This window comes from Gallus gallus, chromosome 2, assembly GCF_016699485.2.
Source record: "Gallus gallus isolate bGalGal1 chromosome 2, bGalGal1.mat.broiler.GRCg7b, whole genome shotgun sequence".
NCBI lineage: Eukaryota > Metazoa > Chordata > Aves > Galliformes > Phasianidae > Gallus > Gallus gallus.
This window is the reverse complement of record NC_052533.1, coordinates 32,564,569-32,578,072: the sequence shown is the minus strand read 5'-3', so window position 1 is coordinate 32,578,072 and position 13,504 is coordinate 32,564,569. Positions and strand designations below refer to the sequence as shown.

The 13,504-nt window shown below is 53.6% G+C and overlaps 1 protein-coding gene and 1 long non-coding RNA gene across 4 annotated transcripts; one reads left to right on the top strand and one right to left on the bottom strand.

Annotated features, from left to right (window-relative positions):
- The first annotated feature begins 240 nt into the window (after positions 1 to 240).
- HOXA11 (homeobox A11) lies at positions 241 to 12,829 on the top strand. Of its 3 annotated transcripts, none has more exons than XM_040675298.2 (3): positions 241 to 887; positions 8,906 to 9,455; positions 10,797 to 12,829. In XM_040675298.2, exons 2-3 carry the CDS (start codon positions 8,924 to 8,926, stop codon positions 11,027 to 11,029), a joined length of 765 nt encoding a protein of 254 aa, XP_040531232.1. In that variant the 5' UTR covers positions 241 to 887; positions 8,906 to 8,923; the 3' UTR covers positions 11,030 to 12,829. The 3 variants fall into 3 exon arrangements, with proteins under 3 accessions (XP_040531232.1, XP_040531227.1, NP_989950.1); XM_040675293.2 differs by lacking the exon at positions 241 to 887 and adding an exon at positions 8,732 to 8,849 and having other exon boundaries at positions 8,957 to 9,455; NM_204619.2 differs by lacking the exon at positions 241 to 887 and having other exon boundaries at positions 8,732 to 9,455.
- On the bottom strand, positions 6,744 to 8,413 carry LOC107052544. The gene is made up of 2 exons (XR_005856306.2): positions 8,308 to 8,413; positions 6,744 to 7,790 (listed from the first exon to the last, which is right to left on the bottom strand). It is a non-coding gene; the product is annotated as an uncharacterized LOC107052544 (long non-coding RNA).
- Positions 12,830 to 13,504: the final 675 nt, after the last annotated feature.

The window sequence follows — 13,504 nt, the reverse complement described above, 5'->3', positions numbered from 1 at the left end:
TTTTTTTCCTTTCTTTCTTTTTTTCTTTTTTCTTTTTCTTTTTTTTCTTTTCTTTTTTTTTTTTTTGCTCCAGTGAATGGCTTCAACATGGCGTGCTGAAAGGCAGGAGGCTTTGCCCGCTCCTAGATCTGAATTGTGATTAAACATCCCCAAAGAGAGCATCTCCCTTCCTCCCGCGCTCCCCCGCCCTCCCCTCCCCGTGGCGAGGAGAAAAGCGCCCTCTGCTACGTAGGAAAGGTCAAGTCCTACAGCGCGCAACCCACGGTCATTACTGTACTGTGACCCGGGGTGTACTGGGGAGGAACGGACGGGTGTCCCGTGATCAAAAACACTCGGACTTTTTTTTTTTCTCTCTCTCTCTTTTCTTTTTTCCCCCCTCTCCTTCTCTTGCGGTGGGATTCGATGGAATTAGACAGCGTTTTAGCCTCCTGCCGTCACCCTGTGTGTGTGCAAATCGACATCGGAAAGCGTAGGGGACCGAGAGAGACAGAGAGAGGGCAAATAAACAGCTCTGACGGCAGTGATAATAACGGCAACGATCCTAATTAGCCCGTGGTATCGCTGCGTTTTGCAATCAGCCCGGAGCTGGCAGGAAGGACGCTGTGCCCTAATGGCTACACTTCTCTTCGTTCAAAGGCAGGCAAACAGCAACTAGAGCAACAAAATAAAAGATACGTATATAAACCCAAAGCAACAGAGACCCGAATCAATGGGAGAGCGAGAAGGAACGTTTTGCGGACCGGGGATATTTAAGCGGTAGGGAAGGAAACCAAAAATGTGCGCTCCATCCTCGCTGCTGCGGAGGTCTCCAGCCCAGCGTAGGATCCTCGCTGTCAGCCTCCGCGGGGATTGCTCTTTGCACAGGAGAGACACGTCGGGATGCCGCGGTAAGATTTTCCTGCTCTTCCTGGAAGTCAATGTTTGTCCTCTCCCCGTGCTCGGTGGTGAACGAAGCCACGAAGCCAACTACAAACCCACCCGCACGGCCCCCGTGCGTGACTCGGAAGGCCTTTGCGGAGGGTTTCGTAGGGGCCCGCTGCCCCCGCGCCCACCCACCCGCCCGGCTCCGTGCGTCCCACGCTCACGGGCAGAGGGGTGCGGAGGCTGCGGGGTGATGCTGATAGGCACGGGGAGCCGCTCCCTAAATGTAAGCTCTTTTCCCCGGCCGGCTCCACCTTTCCCAGAGCTGCCGCTTCGCAGCTCAGCATAGGTGGAAGAAGGGAAGGCTCCCGACAGGCTGGGGGGCCAGGAGAGCTGGGGCAGAGCGCAGGGTGCGGGAGGGCTCGCAGTCGGGGCTGCGGCTCTCTGGGCTTTGTACGCCGGTAGCGTTGGGTCGGGCAGCTCTGCGAAGCGGCTCCCGGCTGTTATTTATCCCCGGTCGTCTGTGCGTGGTCGCCTCTGAAATGATCGTACTCTTTGATGAGACGGGGAGGAGGGTCGGACGCTCTGTGTGGGATGATGCGGGGAAGGATGTGAGAGGCGGGTTAACCTGTCTGCTGGTGGCCAGGGCTTGGGCATGTGTCTGGGGAAGGAAACGAGGGCCGGGCGCTGCAACCTGCCGGCTTACGGCGATCCGAGGGCGTCGGAGCCGCTCTGGGCTGAACACATTGGGCAACGCGAGTGTATTTATTCCTGATAGCATAAATTGGCCTCGGCTTTCGGCTTGGGTTAGCGGTAATTTTCGATTACTGCTCGGGTGTTTGCCATGCTCCGCTCTTACACCTCGGCGTGCCCTCGGGCACGCATAAAAAAATGATAGATTTGAATACAAGGCCATCTTGGATGAGCTCCGGCTGCGGCCAGCGGTTGCCTACCACTGAAATACGACGGGTTTTGCAAAATGGAAACACCGCGTCGTGCGAGCGCTTGAAGATGGGGAGTAAAGCGAAAGGGGAAGGATGCGCACGGCAATGCCGGAGCGGCCCCGGCTCCGCGCTGCGCTCTCGGATCGGCTCTGCACGCAGCGCTGCGGTGCGGCACCGGGTGCGGGAGCTCAGTCCGCATTGCCCGGAGCAGCCATGTTGGGCTCAGAGGGAGCTCTGCCCGTGCGGGTGTCTTTGCGTGACAGAGGGGAGGACAGTCAGAGAGCAGACTTGCACAGACCCCGCTTGGCTGTGCGGGACAAAACGGCTCCGTGAGGAACCGAAGGAGCGTTTTCAGCTCGTTTTAGAGCAATAGATTGCTGAAGATCGTTATCCAACTGCAGGTACCTCCATTATAACGCAGCTCCGAGAAGCCAGCAAAATATGAAGGTCGGGCTTTCAAGTCGTTGATTTGACAGCCCCGGCACTGGGATACTTCCTGTGCCCGCCCCCTGAACTGTCCTCGAGGAAGAAGCGTTCTTACTCCGGTGGGCTTCACGATATGTGAAAAAACCTTTCCCATAAAGTTAGCGGTGCGGTACAGTAAAATCCTCTGTGTTTCTTGGCGAGTTGGGCAAAAAATATAAGGGGGAAAAAAAAAACAAAAACAAAAAGCGACCCAGCAACTTTATAAATCACTGTTAAAAACCAGCGTGCGTTAGAGAAAGCCTCATATCCTATCAAATTCAATGCAGCTGAGAATCCCGGTCGATTACCTCGACTCGAACTGCTGTACCGATTGCGGTAACGTTGCACCGCGGCATCACGGAACGGTGTGACTGCGAGCAGCGCGTCCCGGCGTTGAGGCATTTCGAGCTCTGTAGTTTTCTGCTCCTGATGAGGAGGGCACGTTATGCACAGCTCGTATTTGGCGTGTGTTGTTCTCTGGGAAGGAGAAGGATTGCCGTTTGTCAGAGGCACCGCGGCTGGCTTTTTTTTGTGTGTGTTCTCTCGCCGAATATATTTCCTGGATTAACAAATCTAAGGTCAAGTTCAAGGCATCCGTTGTAGCGATACTTTTAAATGTAAGGCGACGTGGGAATGTTTGGGAGGACTTTTTTTTTCCCCCCTCCCTATGAGTCGGGAAGCGGCGTTTCGGGCTGTAGGGGAACTGTGCACGGGAAACACCGCCGGGCTGTGGCCGTGTGCGGGGATCTCCGCGTTGTGTGACAGCCCCGCACTTCCCAGGGCTCGCTGGGGACGTTCGGTAAACGCTCGGATTAATCCCACGTAAAACCGTTGGGCGTGAAAGGTGAATGGAAGCTGCCGGCCGCCCCCGGCGCCGACGTCCCGGTTTTTATTGTGGATTTAGGTGGGAACCGGTGGGAAGAGGCTGGGTTCGGTGCCGGGGGGAGATAACGGGGGGAGTTGGCTTTAGGGCTCGTTCTCGAGCCCGCCGCTCGGTGCGGACAGCCCTCCCAGCACCCCGTTTTTACTTTGTCAGAGCACTCCTGCACCTGTAGTTGGCTCCACAGGGGGAGGAAAGACCGGTTGTGCCTTTTCACCGGTCGAGAAGGTCTCGCAGAGCTTTCAAGTGCGGAAAAGGAGACAGTGGCGGCGGCATCCCCAGTCAATCAAACTCCGAAATACTTGACCGTCTACGATAGTGCCTCCTTACGCCCTCTTTGTTGCCAAATCTGCCTGTATTGTCTATCGGAAGCAAACAGCGAGCAGTAAACATAACCTAAATTTTAGAGGGTCTTCAGAGAGACGGGGGGGGGGGGGGGGGCACAATGCTGGGGAGGCGGGCTGTGGGGCACACGGCGATGAGAAACCCTCCGCGCTTGTAAAGATGTGTGTGCATGACGACAGCAAATCGTTCGGCTGCAAAAGGGCAAGAAAATAGTTCTCGGGAAAGGAAAGCGTTCTTGCCGGAATAAGCTTCCCGTTCTGAAAACTGCGCTCAGTGTTTGTGCTTGCTGAAACGATAGGAGTCAGGGTGAGTTCAGAAGGAGAGGTCCATCCTCGTAAAGGGATGCAAAATATCGTGCTCGGTGGCCGGAGACGGGCAGATCCGTTTAGGTCCGGAGCTCAAGCCGAGAGGTGGAAAAAATACCTCCCTGCAACTTTCCCCATCTCTAAAAGGAGAGCGTGACAGAGCAAAGGAAAGAATCTCGGTAACTGATATTAAAAATCAACCTGAATTTTTCTACGCCCAGATGAATACAGCCCTTCGAGAAGTTCACGTCTCCTAAAGAACGCGGTGAGATTAAATGCAACAAACAGGGCAGAATCACCTTGCCTCGGGGCCCGTTTACCTCTGCCCTTTCTCGTTCCACGTAGGCTGCGGTTCCCTAAGCAAAATCCCAACCGTACCGCTCGGGTTCGGGACACAAATAGCTGCTCTGTGTCACAGCATGGGGCTTCCCTCCCTCTCGCCGCTATCAGAAATCACTTCAGACTGTGGGGTAAACCATATCTTGAAAAATCATATCTAAGTAATGCAGCACTTCCCTCCATCGCGGCGTTAAAGGCGATGAATTCAGGTTTTTGTTGGTGACGGCGGTGTTTTGGTTTGATTTTAATAGACGGGTGAGTGCAGCTCCTTTCCCTAACAGACAAAAGGCAAACAGAAAAGCGCAAACGCCGGTTAAGACCTTCTGAGCTCCAAATACTTTAAATCCAAACAATAACCACGCTTTTCTGAAGCTGCATTCCTGGCCAATTTTGAGAAGAATTATCGCCTTCTGGCATTATTTTCATTGGAAAAGAGGGCGGGGGGATGTGGCAAGAGAGCCGTGAATTCCCCCATCCTACATTTTTCTAATAAGACTTTGCACGCTGTCATCAGCCCGCACGTTTACAAAGCGCTTCCCCCATTCCTGAGCTACTTTCCCGTGGCAGAGTCGGAGCGAACCCCGCCGTGCCTCCGCGGAGGGAGCCTACGAGACTCGAAGCAGCAGTCGGGAGTATTTCAATTAGCTCTACCCGACAACGAATGCCTTTTAGCACACGTTGCTGGCTGTTAATTGCAGGCACCCACCCTACCGGCAAGGTAAACGCTCGGCTTACCGTATTTTTAAAGCGAAACAGAGCCGAGAAAATAAATAAATAAATAAATAAGGAAAGAAAGAAAGAAAGAAAGAAAGGGGAAAAAAAAGGACAACAATTTGGATACTATAGAACTTGACCTTTCGGAGAACAGCGGTAGTAAGTTAAACAGTCCCCTTTGCACGCGATGTGTATACATAGAGCCGCGCTATCGAGGCGTCCCGGCTCTGTTTATATTCCTCCAAAGAAGAGCTGTAGCTTTCCCCCGCTTTGTTTAGCTTAGCTAACCGGGTGACCGTGCTCCCAGCCTCTCCGCCTCTTGGCCACGTCCGTCCTTTGCAAAACGTTCTGCAGCAGCAGAGCTGCAAAATTCGCAGCGTTTTGAGCCTCCCTAATCCGGCCGAAATACTCGGGGAGGCGGAACGAATGCATTTTGCTTCTCCAAACGCAATGCCTCCCTTTGTTGATGTTGTTTTCGTCGGGCTTAGGAAAGGGAAGGCTCGATTTTCCCCCTTCCTCGACGCGGAAGTCCCAATTACTGTATTAAAAGAGCAATTCAACGTTAGACCAAATAATCGACATTGATAATTGTGCTGAGCGCAGCAACCTAACAGCAGGCTCCCTGCAATTACCCACACATTCCGGGGCTTTAAGCGAACATTATCTCTGTTTCACTTAACAGCAAATAAAGCAGAGAACAGTCCGTGCCGGGCGCGTTTTCTCGCTCCCTGCCTTCCCCTGAACATTCCCGATTGCTGGGAGAGGCGTTTTGGGGTCCCCCCCGCCTCGAAAACTGGATGGAACCAACGTGCTGCTTGAGCGGGTGTTGGGTTTTTAGTCTTCTTCTTATTTTTTACTTCTGGGAGCGAGCAGCGGGGAGGAGCGCTCTCAAAGTAGGCATCGGGGCCGCACGTGTGCGCGCTGTGCCCGCGCACACACGCGCCCGGTTCGCAGGGGGTGGCCGGGCTGCAGCCTCCCCCCCGTAGCCCACCCCTCCCCACACACACACACCTCCCCCTTGCCTCGATTTCCCTTTGTGTGCAGAAGCTGCCCCGACCTCGGGCACGTCCAGCCTTGTGCCAGCGCTGCCCCAGCTCTGCCATGGGGTGAGTGCGGGGGGGGCCTCAGCCGGGCCAAGTAGGTGGCGTCCCGGGGCCGGGCAGCCCTGTCGTGTCTGCTCTGACACAAGCTGAAGTTGACTGCCAAAGTGCTATAAAACCGCAGGTCAGTCTAGAACTGTTTTCGGTTCTCCTAGACGCGCCGCGTTCAATTATAGCCTTAAAAGCCCTAATACAAGTGCAAGAATTTGTTTGCCATCACCCAGAGGCGGGGCGAGGCTCTGCAATGGTGGCGCCTTTGTTATCTCAAAGTCACCGAAATCCCAACGCTGCCTCTCTGTGCGCGGGGAGGGGCGGCAGCTCGGGGGGACGGGGGGGGCACAGTCCGTGCTGGGCGCGCAAAGAGGGCTCCCACCCCTCAACCCCCCCCTACCCAACCGAAGCACTGGGGGAGAAACGAGACGCGAGCGCGGCTGGGAGCGTTAAAGAAAAAGCCAACCAGAGCCCTTGCACCCCCCCCCTACCCCAAGTTAGAGGAGGGGGGAGAGAGGGAGAGGGAGAATCCCCAAGCGCTTTTACAATCCCCAAACGACAATGCAGTCTTCTGCTAGCGGTTTTGACGACATGCGATCCCTTTCCATCCACTTTCTAGCAAACACGTCAAGCCTGAAGATTAATTCGCTAATTTCAAGTTCAGCTCGCAGACACGCAGCGAGCATAAGAAGTTCTCGCAGCAAACCAAAATAGAGGGTTCATTACGGGGATACGTCCGGAGCGTTTGATTTGTGAACGGTAACCCTTGTAAAATAAGAAAAAGGCGTATAAACATTAATGCTAATAAATTAGTTTACTCCGCCACAAAGTAATTACTTGATAATATTGAATTTACAGCTCGAATTCAAATGTAACAGTTAACTATAATGGAGGGAAAATACATAATGAGAATATTTTCTTTTCCTGCGAGCACCATGATTAGATTTGTTACGGAGTCTGGTACGATAAGCCGAGCAATAAATAAACAAATCGACGTTGATATTCAAATAGCGAAGATCTCCCGAATTTACTATAGAACTTTCTCCGGACGTATAAATACTTCCACGGCGCTGCAGAGGAAAGGGGGGGGGCAGGGGGGGGGAATCCAAATATTATCCCTGCAGCATTTCGGTCCCCTTTCCATCAGCCTCCCCTGCCCACGGGGGCGCAGCCCTCGAGCTCCGCGTGATTTCAGCAGAGCACCGACACCACCACACAGCCTTTTGCCTCTCTGTTTTTCTGTTATGATTAAATCCGTCCGGAAGCCAAATATTTCTTTTCTGAAATCGAGCATCAGCACAGCAAAAAAACATTTCTTTTCCCAACAGCCGAGGGATGTCCGTGCCTCGAAAGGTGCTGTGTTCTTTGGCGTATTTCTCTGTTTTCTTTGGCTGCGCTCGTTCGGTGGGGTGTGCATTTTTATTGGCAGAGAAGTACTTTTTAGTCTCTGCCCCGCGCGATCCGCTTTCTATATCATCCCTTTCATGCAACAATAGTAAAAGTTTAACCACGTTTTTAAAATAGGTCTCCCCGGGTCTCAGACTTCGGCGACGGTACGAGGCAGAAAGGAAAGGATCTCGGGACGGCGAGTTCGTTCCTAGGGGTTAACAGTACGTCAAATAATTTTAACTGGGCTTCTGGCAATTAAAGCCGGAGTATTTGTCGAGGCGGGGCAGCCCTACGTCCACCGGTTTCCCGAGCGTTTAGCGGCGGTGCGGAGGCGAAGAGATCAGCAAACACTTTTTAGCCCAGAGCTCCGCAGTTTAAAGGGCTTTTCTGGCGTGGCAAATAGGCAGGCGACGGCTCGGGGAGGCGGGGGCGGCGGTGAGGAAAGCGAACCTGCGTTCTGGGAATCCAATATTGCTAAGTACCTCTGGTGAGGCTTGGCTGGAGCCGCACGGGGTATTTGAGGTTAATATGTAAGGGAGGGAAGGAAGACACTAAGCGCTTCGGAAGTGAACATGAATGCAAGCATGTAATCTATTCACCATGAAAATCAGTGCAGACTTGACCCTGGCACATTCTTGCTAGGAAGGTTTCCAGCAAAAACCTGCAGGGCGAGGGGGCTTTAAATATATATAATTTTTTTTTTTTGGTGGGGGGGGGGGGGGAGGGGGGTGGGATGGGGTGAACCTAAAGACCCAATCAAGGCAAATGTAAAAAAATAAAAATAAAAGGAAAAAGATGAAAGTGAGGGAAGCCATCAACCCTAGACTGACCGCTTTCCCAAGGAGCGCTTCCTGCTAGGAAGCGGCTTTCTAGAAGGAGTCGTTGCTTCGTTTCTCCTGCTCCCTTCCTTTCGGAGCCTGCCAACGAGCCGCCACACACCCCAGCAAGCGAACAAACAAACAGAGAGCTCTCACCTAGCCCTGTGGGCATTGCTAAGTGCTGCAGAGCCAGGGGGTGCGAGGGGCCGGGCGCTAAGTGTGGGGCAGTGCCGAGCGGCGCCTTTGTGTCCTGCACTGTACCGGGGCCAACCTGCGCGCTGCTGCGCGGTGCTGCGCCGGGCCGGGCGGGCGGCGGGGGCGGGCGGCGCGGGGCCGCGCGGTGCGGGTGCGGGTGCGGGGCCGTGCGGTGCGGTGCTGCGCGGGGCCGTGCGGTGCGGGGCCGCGCCGCGCCGCGCCGATCTGTTGCTTCCCCCGAGATGGCTACAAAGAGGCGCGGGCCCGCAGCCGCCGCTTGTCAATTTGCACGGCGCGTCACGTGGCCGCACCTCCCCGCCGAGGCCGGAGGCTCTCCACGTCAGCTTACGTCTCCCAATTTCTTACTTCACGGATCTGCTTCAAAGGGGCAGCTGCGCTAGAGAATCATGTTAAGCTCAGCTAATGCGGAGAAGCCGAGGTAGCCCTAATGATGGATTTTGATGAGCGTGTTCCTTGTTCCTCTAACATGTATTTGCCAAGTTGTACGTACTACGTCTCGGGTCCTGATTTCTCCAGCCTCCCTTCTTTTCTGCCCCAGACCCCGTCTTCTCGCCCTATGACATACTCCTACTCCTCCAACCTGCCCCAGGTCCAACCCGTGAGAGAAGTGACCTTCAGGGAATATGCCATTGATCCCTCCAGTAAATGGCACCCCCGGAACAACCTGCCCCACTGCTACTCCGCAGAGGAGATCATGCACAGAGACTGCTTGCCTTCCACCACCACCGCCAGCATGGGCGAGGTGTTCGGCAAAAGCACCGCGAACGTCTACCACCACCCCAGCGCCAACGTCTCCTCCAATTTCTATAGCACGGTGGGCAGGAACGGGGTCCTGCCGCAGGCTTTCGACCAGTTTTTCGAGACGGCGTACGGCACGGCGGAGAACCCGTCCTCCGCGGACTATCCGCCGGACAAGAGCGGCGAGAAGGCGCCCGCGGCCGCCGGGGCGACGGCGGCAACTTCAAGTTCGGAGGGCGGCTGCGGCGGGGCGGCGGCGGCGGCGGGGAAGGAGAGGCGAAGGCGGCCGGAGAGCGGCAGCAGCCCCGAGTCATCTTCCGGCAACAATGAGGAGAAATCCGGCAGCTCCAGTACGTATAAAGGCAGCGCCCGAGCGCTTTCGGAGAGGGACTTGGAAATGTAGCGCACCGCCGCTGTTAAATTTTTATATGCTGTTTTATAAGCATATAAGGTTTATGAAGGGCCTTTAGATTTCCCCCAACAAAACTTTGTTATAAAAGGCGAGATCACGTGTTTAGTGCTGAAATTGGCCGTGAAATACCCACCGGGCGACGGATGCCTTTAAAAAATTTTCTTTCTCCTTCCTCTTTTTCCTCTCTTTTTTTTTTTTTTTTTCGGGAATCGTCATAAAAGGGGGCTCTGCGGTCGGCTCGCGAAAATAGAATAACGTGCGTCGGGCGCCTGTAAATTCGGCGGAGAAGGGCGATCCCGGCTCCTTTGATACCGATGTAATCCCGTGATTTTATAAAAGCCATGTGTTGCACCGGGAGCCTAGTTAGGAGCCGCATTCAAAGCCATCGCCGCTTTAACGATTGCGCTCGAGCCGCGTCGAGCAGATAAAGTAGCCGCCTGAACTGTAGCAATATATTAAAAGAAACAAATTAACCTAAAGCTGGCCTTTTTGTCTAAAGGAAGCCATTTTACTCGGGCGCTGTGGCAATTACGCGTTGCCTTCTGTCCAACAGTTTGTTACTTACAATTGTTATTCAATCTGTCAAAGGCTGATTTTTTTATGTGGGCTTTTTAAAAGGCAACGCCAGTATACAGCTCGGGGAAAAATACCTCGACAATGAACTGTACCAGAAAAGGAAGTTTTTAAAGGGGTAGCGGCTAGATTGAATGCGAAGGGCTCCCGAGCCTCGAGCCCTTTTCTATTGCGCTTAATGAACTTTAAAACCGCGGCGGCGAAGCGCGAGGAGAACACCCCGAGATGGTGGCTGAGCGCGCTTACAAAGCTGCCGGCGGAGCGTGCGGCGGCCGCGGCCTCGGGGCCGCGCGTTGCCGGGGCCGTGCGGTCGCTCTCGGCCTCCGGAGCGCGGAACGGAGCCCCGCGGGGTGCCCGGCTGCCGCGGGGGCGGCGGGGGGCGGCCGCTGCCCGCGCTCAGCGCGCCCGGCTCCGGCCGAGCCGCCTCCGGGGGCTTCCTCCCGGCCCCTCGCCCCTTCCTCCCTCGGAGCGAGGCCGCAGCCCCGCTGCCCGGCGGGGTTCCGCCCTGCCCGGGGCCGGAGGCGTCCCGGTGGGTCCCGGCTCCCCGCAGCCCTCCGTGCGCTCGGCCCTGCGGCTGCCGAGGGCGGTCGCGGAGCGGGCGCAACGCGCGTTGTACCGTGTCGAGGTGCTTTGCCCCGCTGTCCCCCCCCACCCCCACCCCCCGGCCCCGCCGTGACAAACCCTTCTGCCTTTTCTCGCTCCACAGGTGGACAACGGACCCGTAAAAAGAGATGCCCCTACACCAAATATCAGATTAGAGAGCTAGAAAGGGAATTCTTCTTCAGTGTCTACATAAACAAAGAGAAACGCCTCCAGCTCTCCCGAATGCTCAATCTGACCGACCGCCAAGTAAAAATATGGTTTCAAAACAGAAGAATGAAAGAAAAAAAAATTAACAGGGACCGATTACAATATTACTCAGCTAATCCACTACTTTAAAACTCGTAGCGTTTTTCAAGACGAGATTAAATTCAGATTTCGCCCTTGACAAGGTCAAGCCACGAGGTTACGTGGAGGAAGGAGGTGTGTATCTGACGGGACTCGAAGAACCCGAGGTTTTCCGTACATGTAAATCTGCTCTGGACCTTCCGTGACGGTTTATTGTTTTGTCTATATATTTACGTACCAACTGGAATCGGTTTGATTTTGCCACACGTGGCGTCCATCCATTTCCACCGCGCGCGTCACCTCCGAGCGCCCGGCCCAACGCCTCTCACCTTCCCGGGCACCGCGGCTCCGGGAGGGGACGGGGGTGTCCCCGTGTCCCGCTGCCCCCTCGGAGCGTGGCGTGGGCACCGGCACCGCGAGCGGCCGCAGCCGGGACGCAAACTTTGGGAAACGATCTCTCTTCCTTCCCGGAGGAAAAACGTCTGTGGTTGAGGCAGTGCGCCATTGCCCATGGGTTTGAAAGGGGAATTAAGGGAGGGGGGAGAGAAGTAAAGGGGAGGGGGGGGGGGGGGGGGGCGACGTGCCTACACCTTCACGAGGCCGACCACGAGCAGTTGTAACGTGGATGTAGCGATGGGTACGATAGTGTTTCCTTTGGGGTGGGAGGAAGCGGGGAAGGGGGTGGGAAGAGAAAGAACCGAAAGACTGAAATATTTACTTAAAAAAGAAAAAAATCAGGTATAAATTTTGCCATACATCGCAAGGAAACAATCACTGAAAAGGCAAAGAAAAGAAAAACAAAGCGAAGATTTCTCCAGTTGTAACTAGCTCTCGTTTTATTTATGACAACGGCCTGCGCGTTGCCATCTTTTCGGAGACAAATCATATTTAAATGCTAAAAATAAAGCGTCAAAGGGGGGAAAAAAAAAGAAGTGTGAATTTCAGCGTTTTAAAAGAAAAAAAAATAAGGAGAGGAAACGAACCTCCCGGCTTCTGGCTCGCAAACTTTCTTCAGGAAATACCTGTGGAGAACGACAGTTTAGCAAATACCACACAACACTTAATTGAAACTTGGAGTTGTGCAATGCGCTAACGTTGGATCATTAAAATAACTCAATCGCATGCTCTTGTAAAGGTGACCAGTGAGGAGTCGAATCAGAAGCCAAACAGTGTAAATACGGTCGTTTTGTTGTCGTCTACTTTAAATGTCACGAGCTCTACTTTGTCGCCCAGCCGACGTATGCAAAGAACGGAGAGTTGTTCGGAGTTATTTTAAGTATCTATAAATATATATATTTCCCTGCAGGAACCAAAGCGTGAAAAAATAATAAAAAAAAATAAATAAAAAAGCGATTTAAAAAAAGAAAAAGAGAGAAAAAAAAGACGGAAAATATTTAAAATTCTATATCAGTTTACAAAGGCTACGGAGTTCTATCGTTAAGGTAATTTGCTGTTGAGAATATCTGAATGTATATTTCATACAGGAGCGATGTTTTACAAGACTTGTAAATAATAAAAAGAGGAACCCATGACCTATTTTATTCGAATGCCTTTTTTTTTTTTTTTCCCTGATCCTTTTTTTTCCCCCCTTCCTTTGGGGCTGAAGGGTGTGGGGTCTCTTTACATGTGCAACAAAGTGGTGATGAGGAAGTTTTTTGATGAATACATTTACCAAATGGATGTAAGTTCTTTGTCACGGTTCACCAAACGCGGTATCTTTATATGACATCACTGTTTTCCGTATGTATCGACTATGTGTATATACCGTTTTTCTTTTAATATGCGAAAGTATTTGGTTGCATGTATACAGTGGAGCAGCGCACAAGGCAAATAAAAACGATGGAAACTTTATCTTTTTCATTCTGGCGTCGCCTTCCTGCATGTCGCTTTGCCCGATGTGGCTTTGGCACCCGAAACTCCTCACGACCTCGTGGGGTCATCTGGGGAGAAATGATCGTCCTTTCGTAGATCTCGGCTGTTAAGTCTTCCGCCCTGGTGTGACCAAGCGGGCTGGGCTGGTTAGGAAAGGAACGTGGAGAAGGCTCCGCGTTAGGCCGTGTCCTTATCCTGTGGAGTGAGGTCCCGTGTCACACCGGGATGTGACACCGCAGTGTGCTCCGCCACGTGTGGCAACGTAAGCGGTGCTGGGAGTGCTCGGGGCTCAGTTTAGAGACCCGTCCTCAAGGAAAAGGGAAGGACGAGCCCTCTGTGGACGCGCTCAGGAGGGTGAGGGCCCTAAGAAAACCGTCGCCTCCTTCGAGAAAACATGAGCCTGGCAGCGCCGTGGAAATGGGCCGGCTGGGGTTGTCCTTGATCTCCAGGGCAGGGAGGGGTGGGATGGGGCGGGGGGAGGGCTGCAGGGAGAAAATAGATGGGGGGGGGGGGAGGACGACGACCAAACCAAAACAATGGCTGGGATGGGAGCGTGTTTTGGGAAGAGCGGCTGAATCTTGAGCGTTGACCCCAGTCTCGATCGGGAGAAGAAAGTACATTCTGTTTTCGCATTGTTTGCTGGCTTTGAACTTC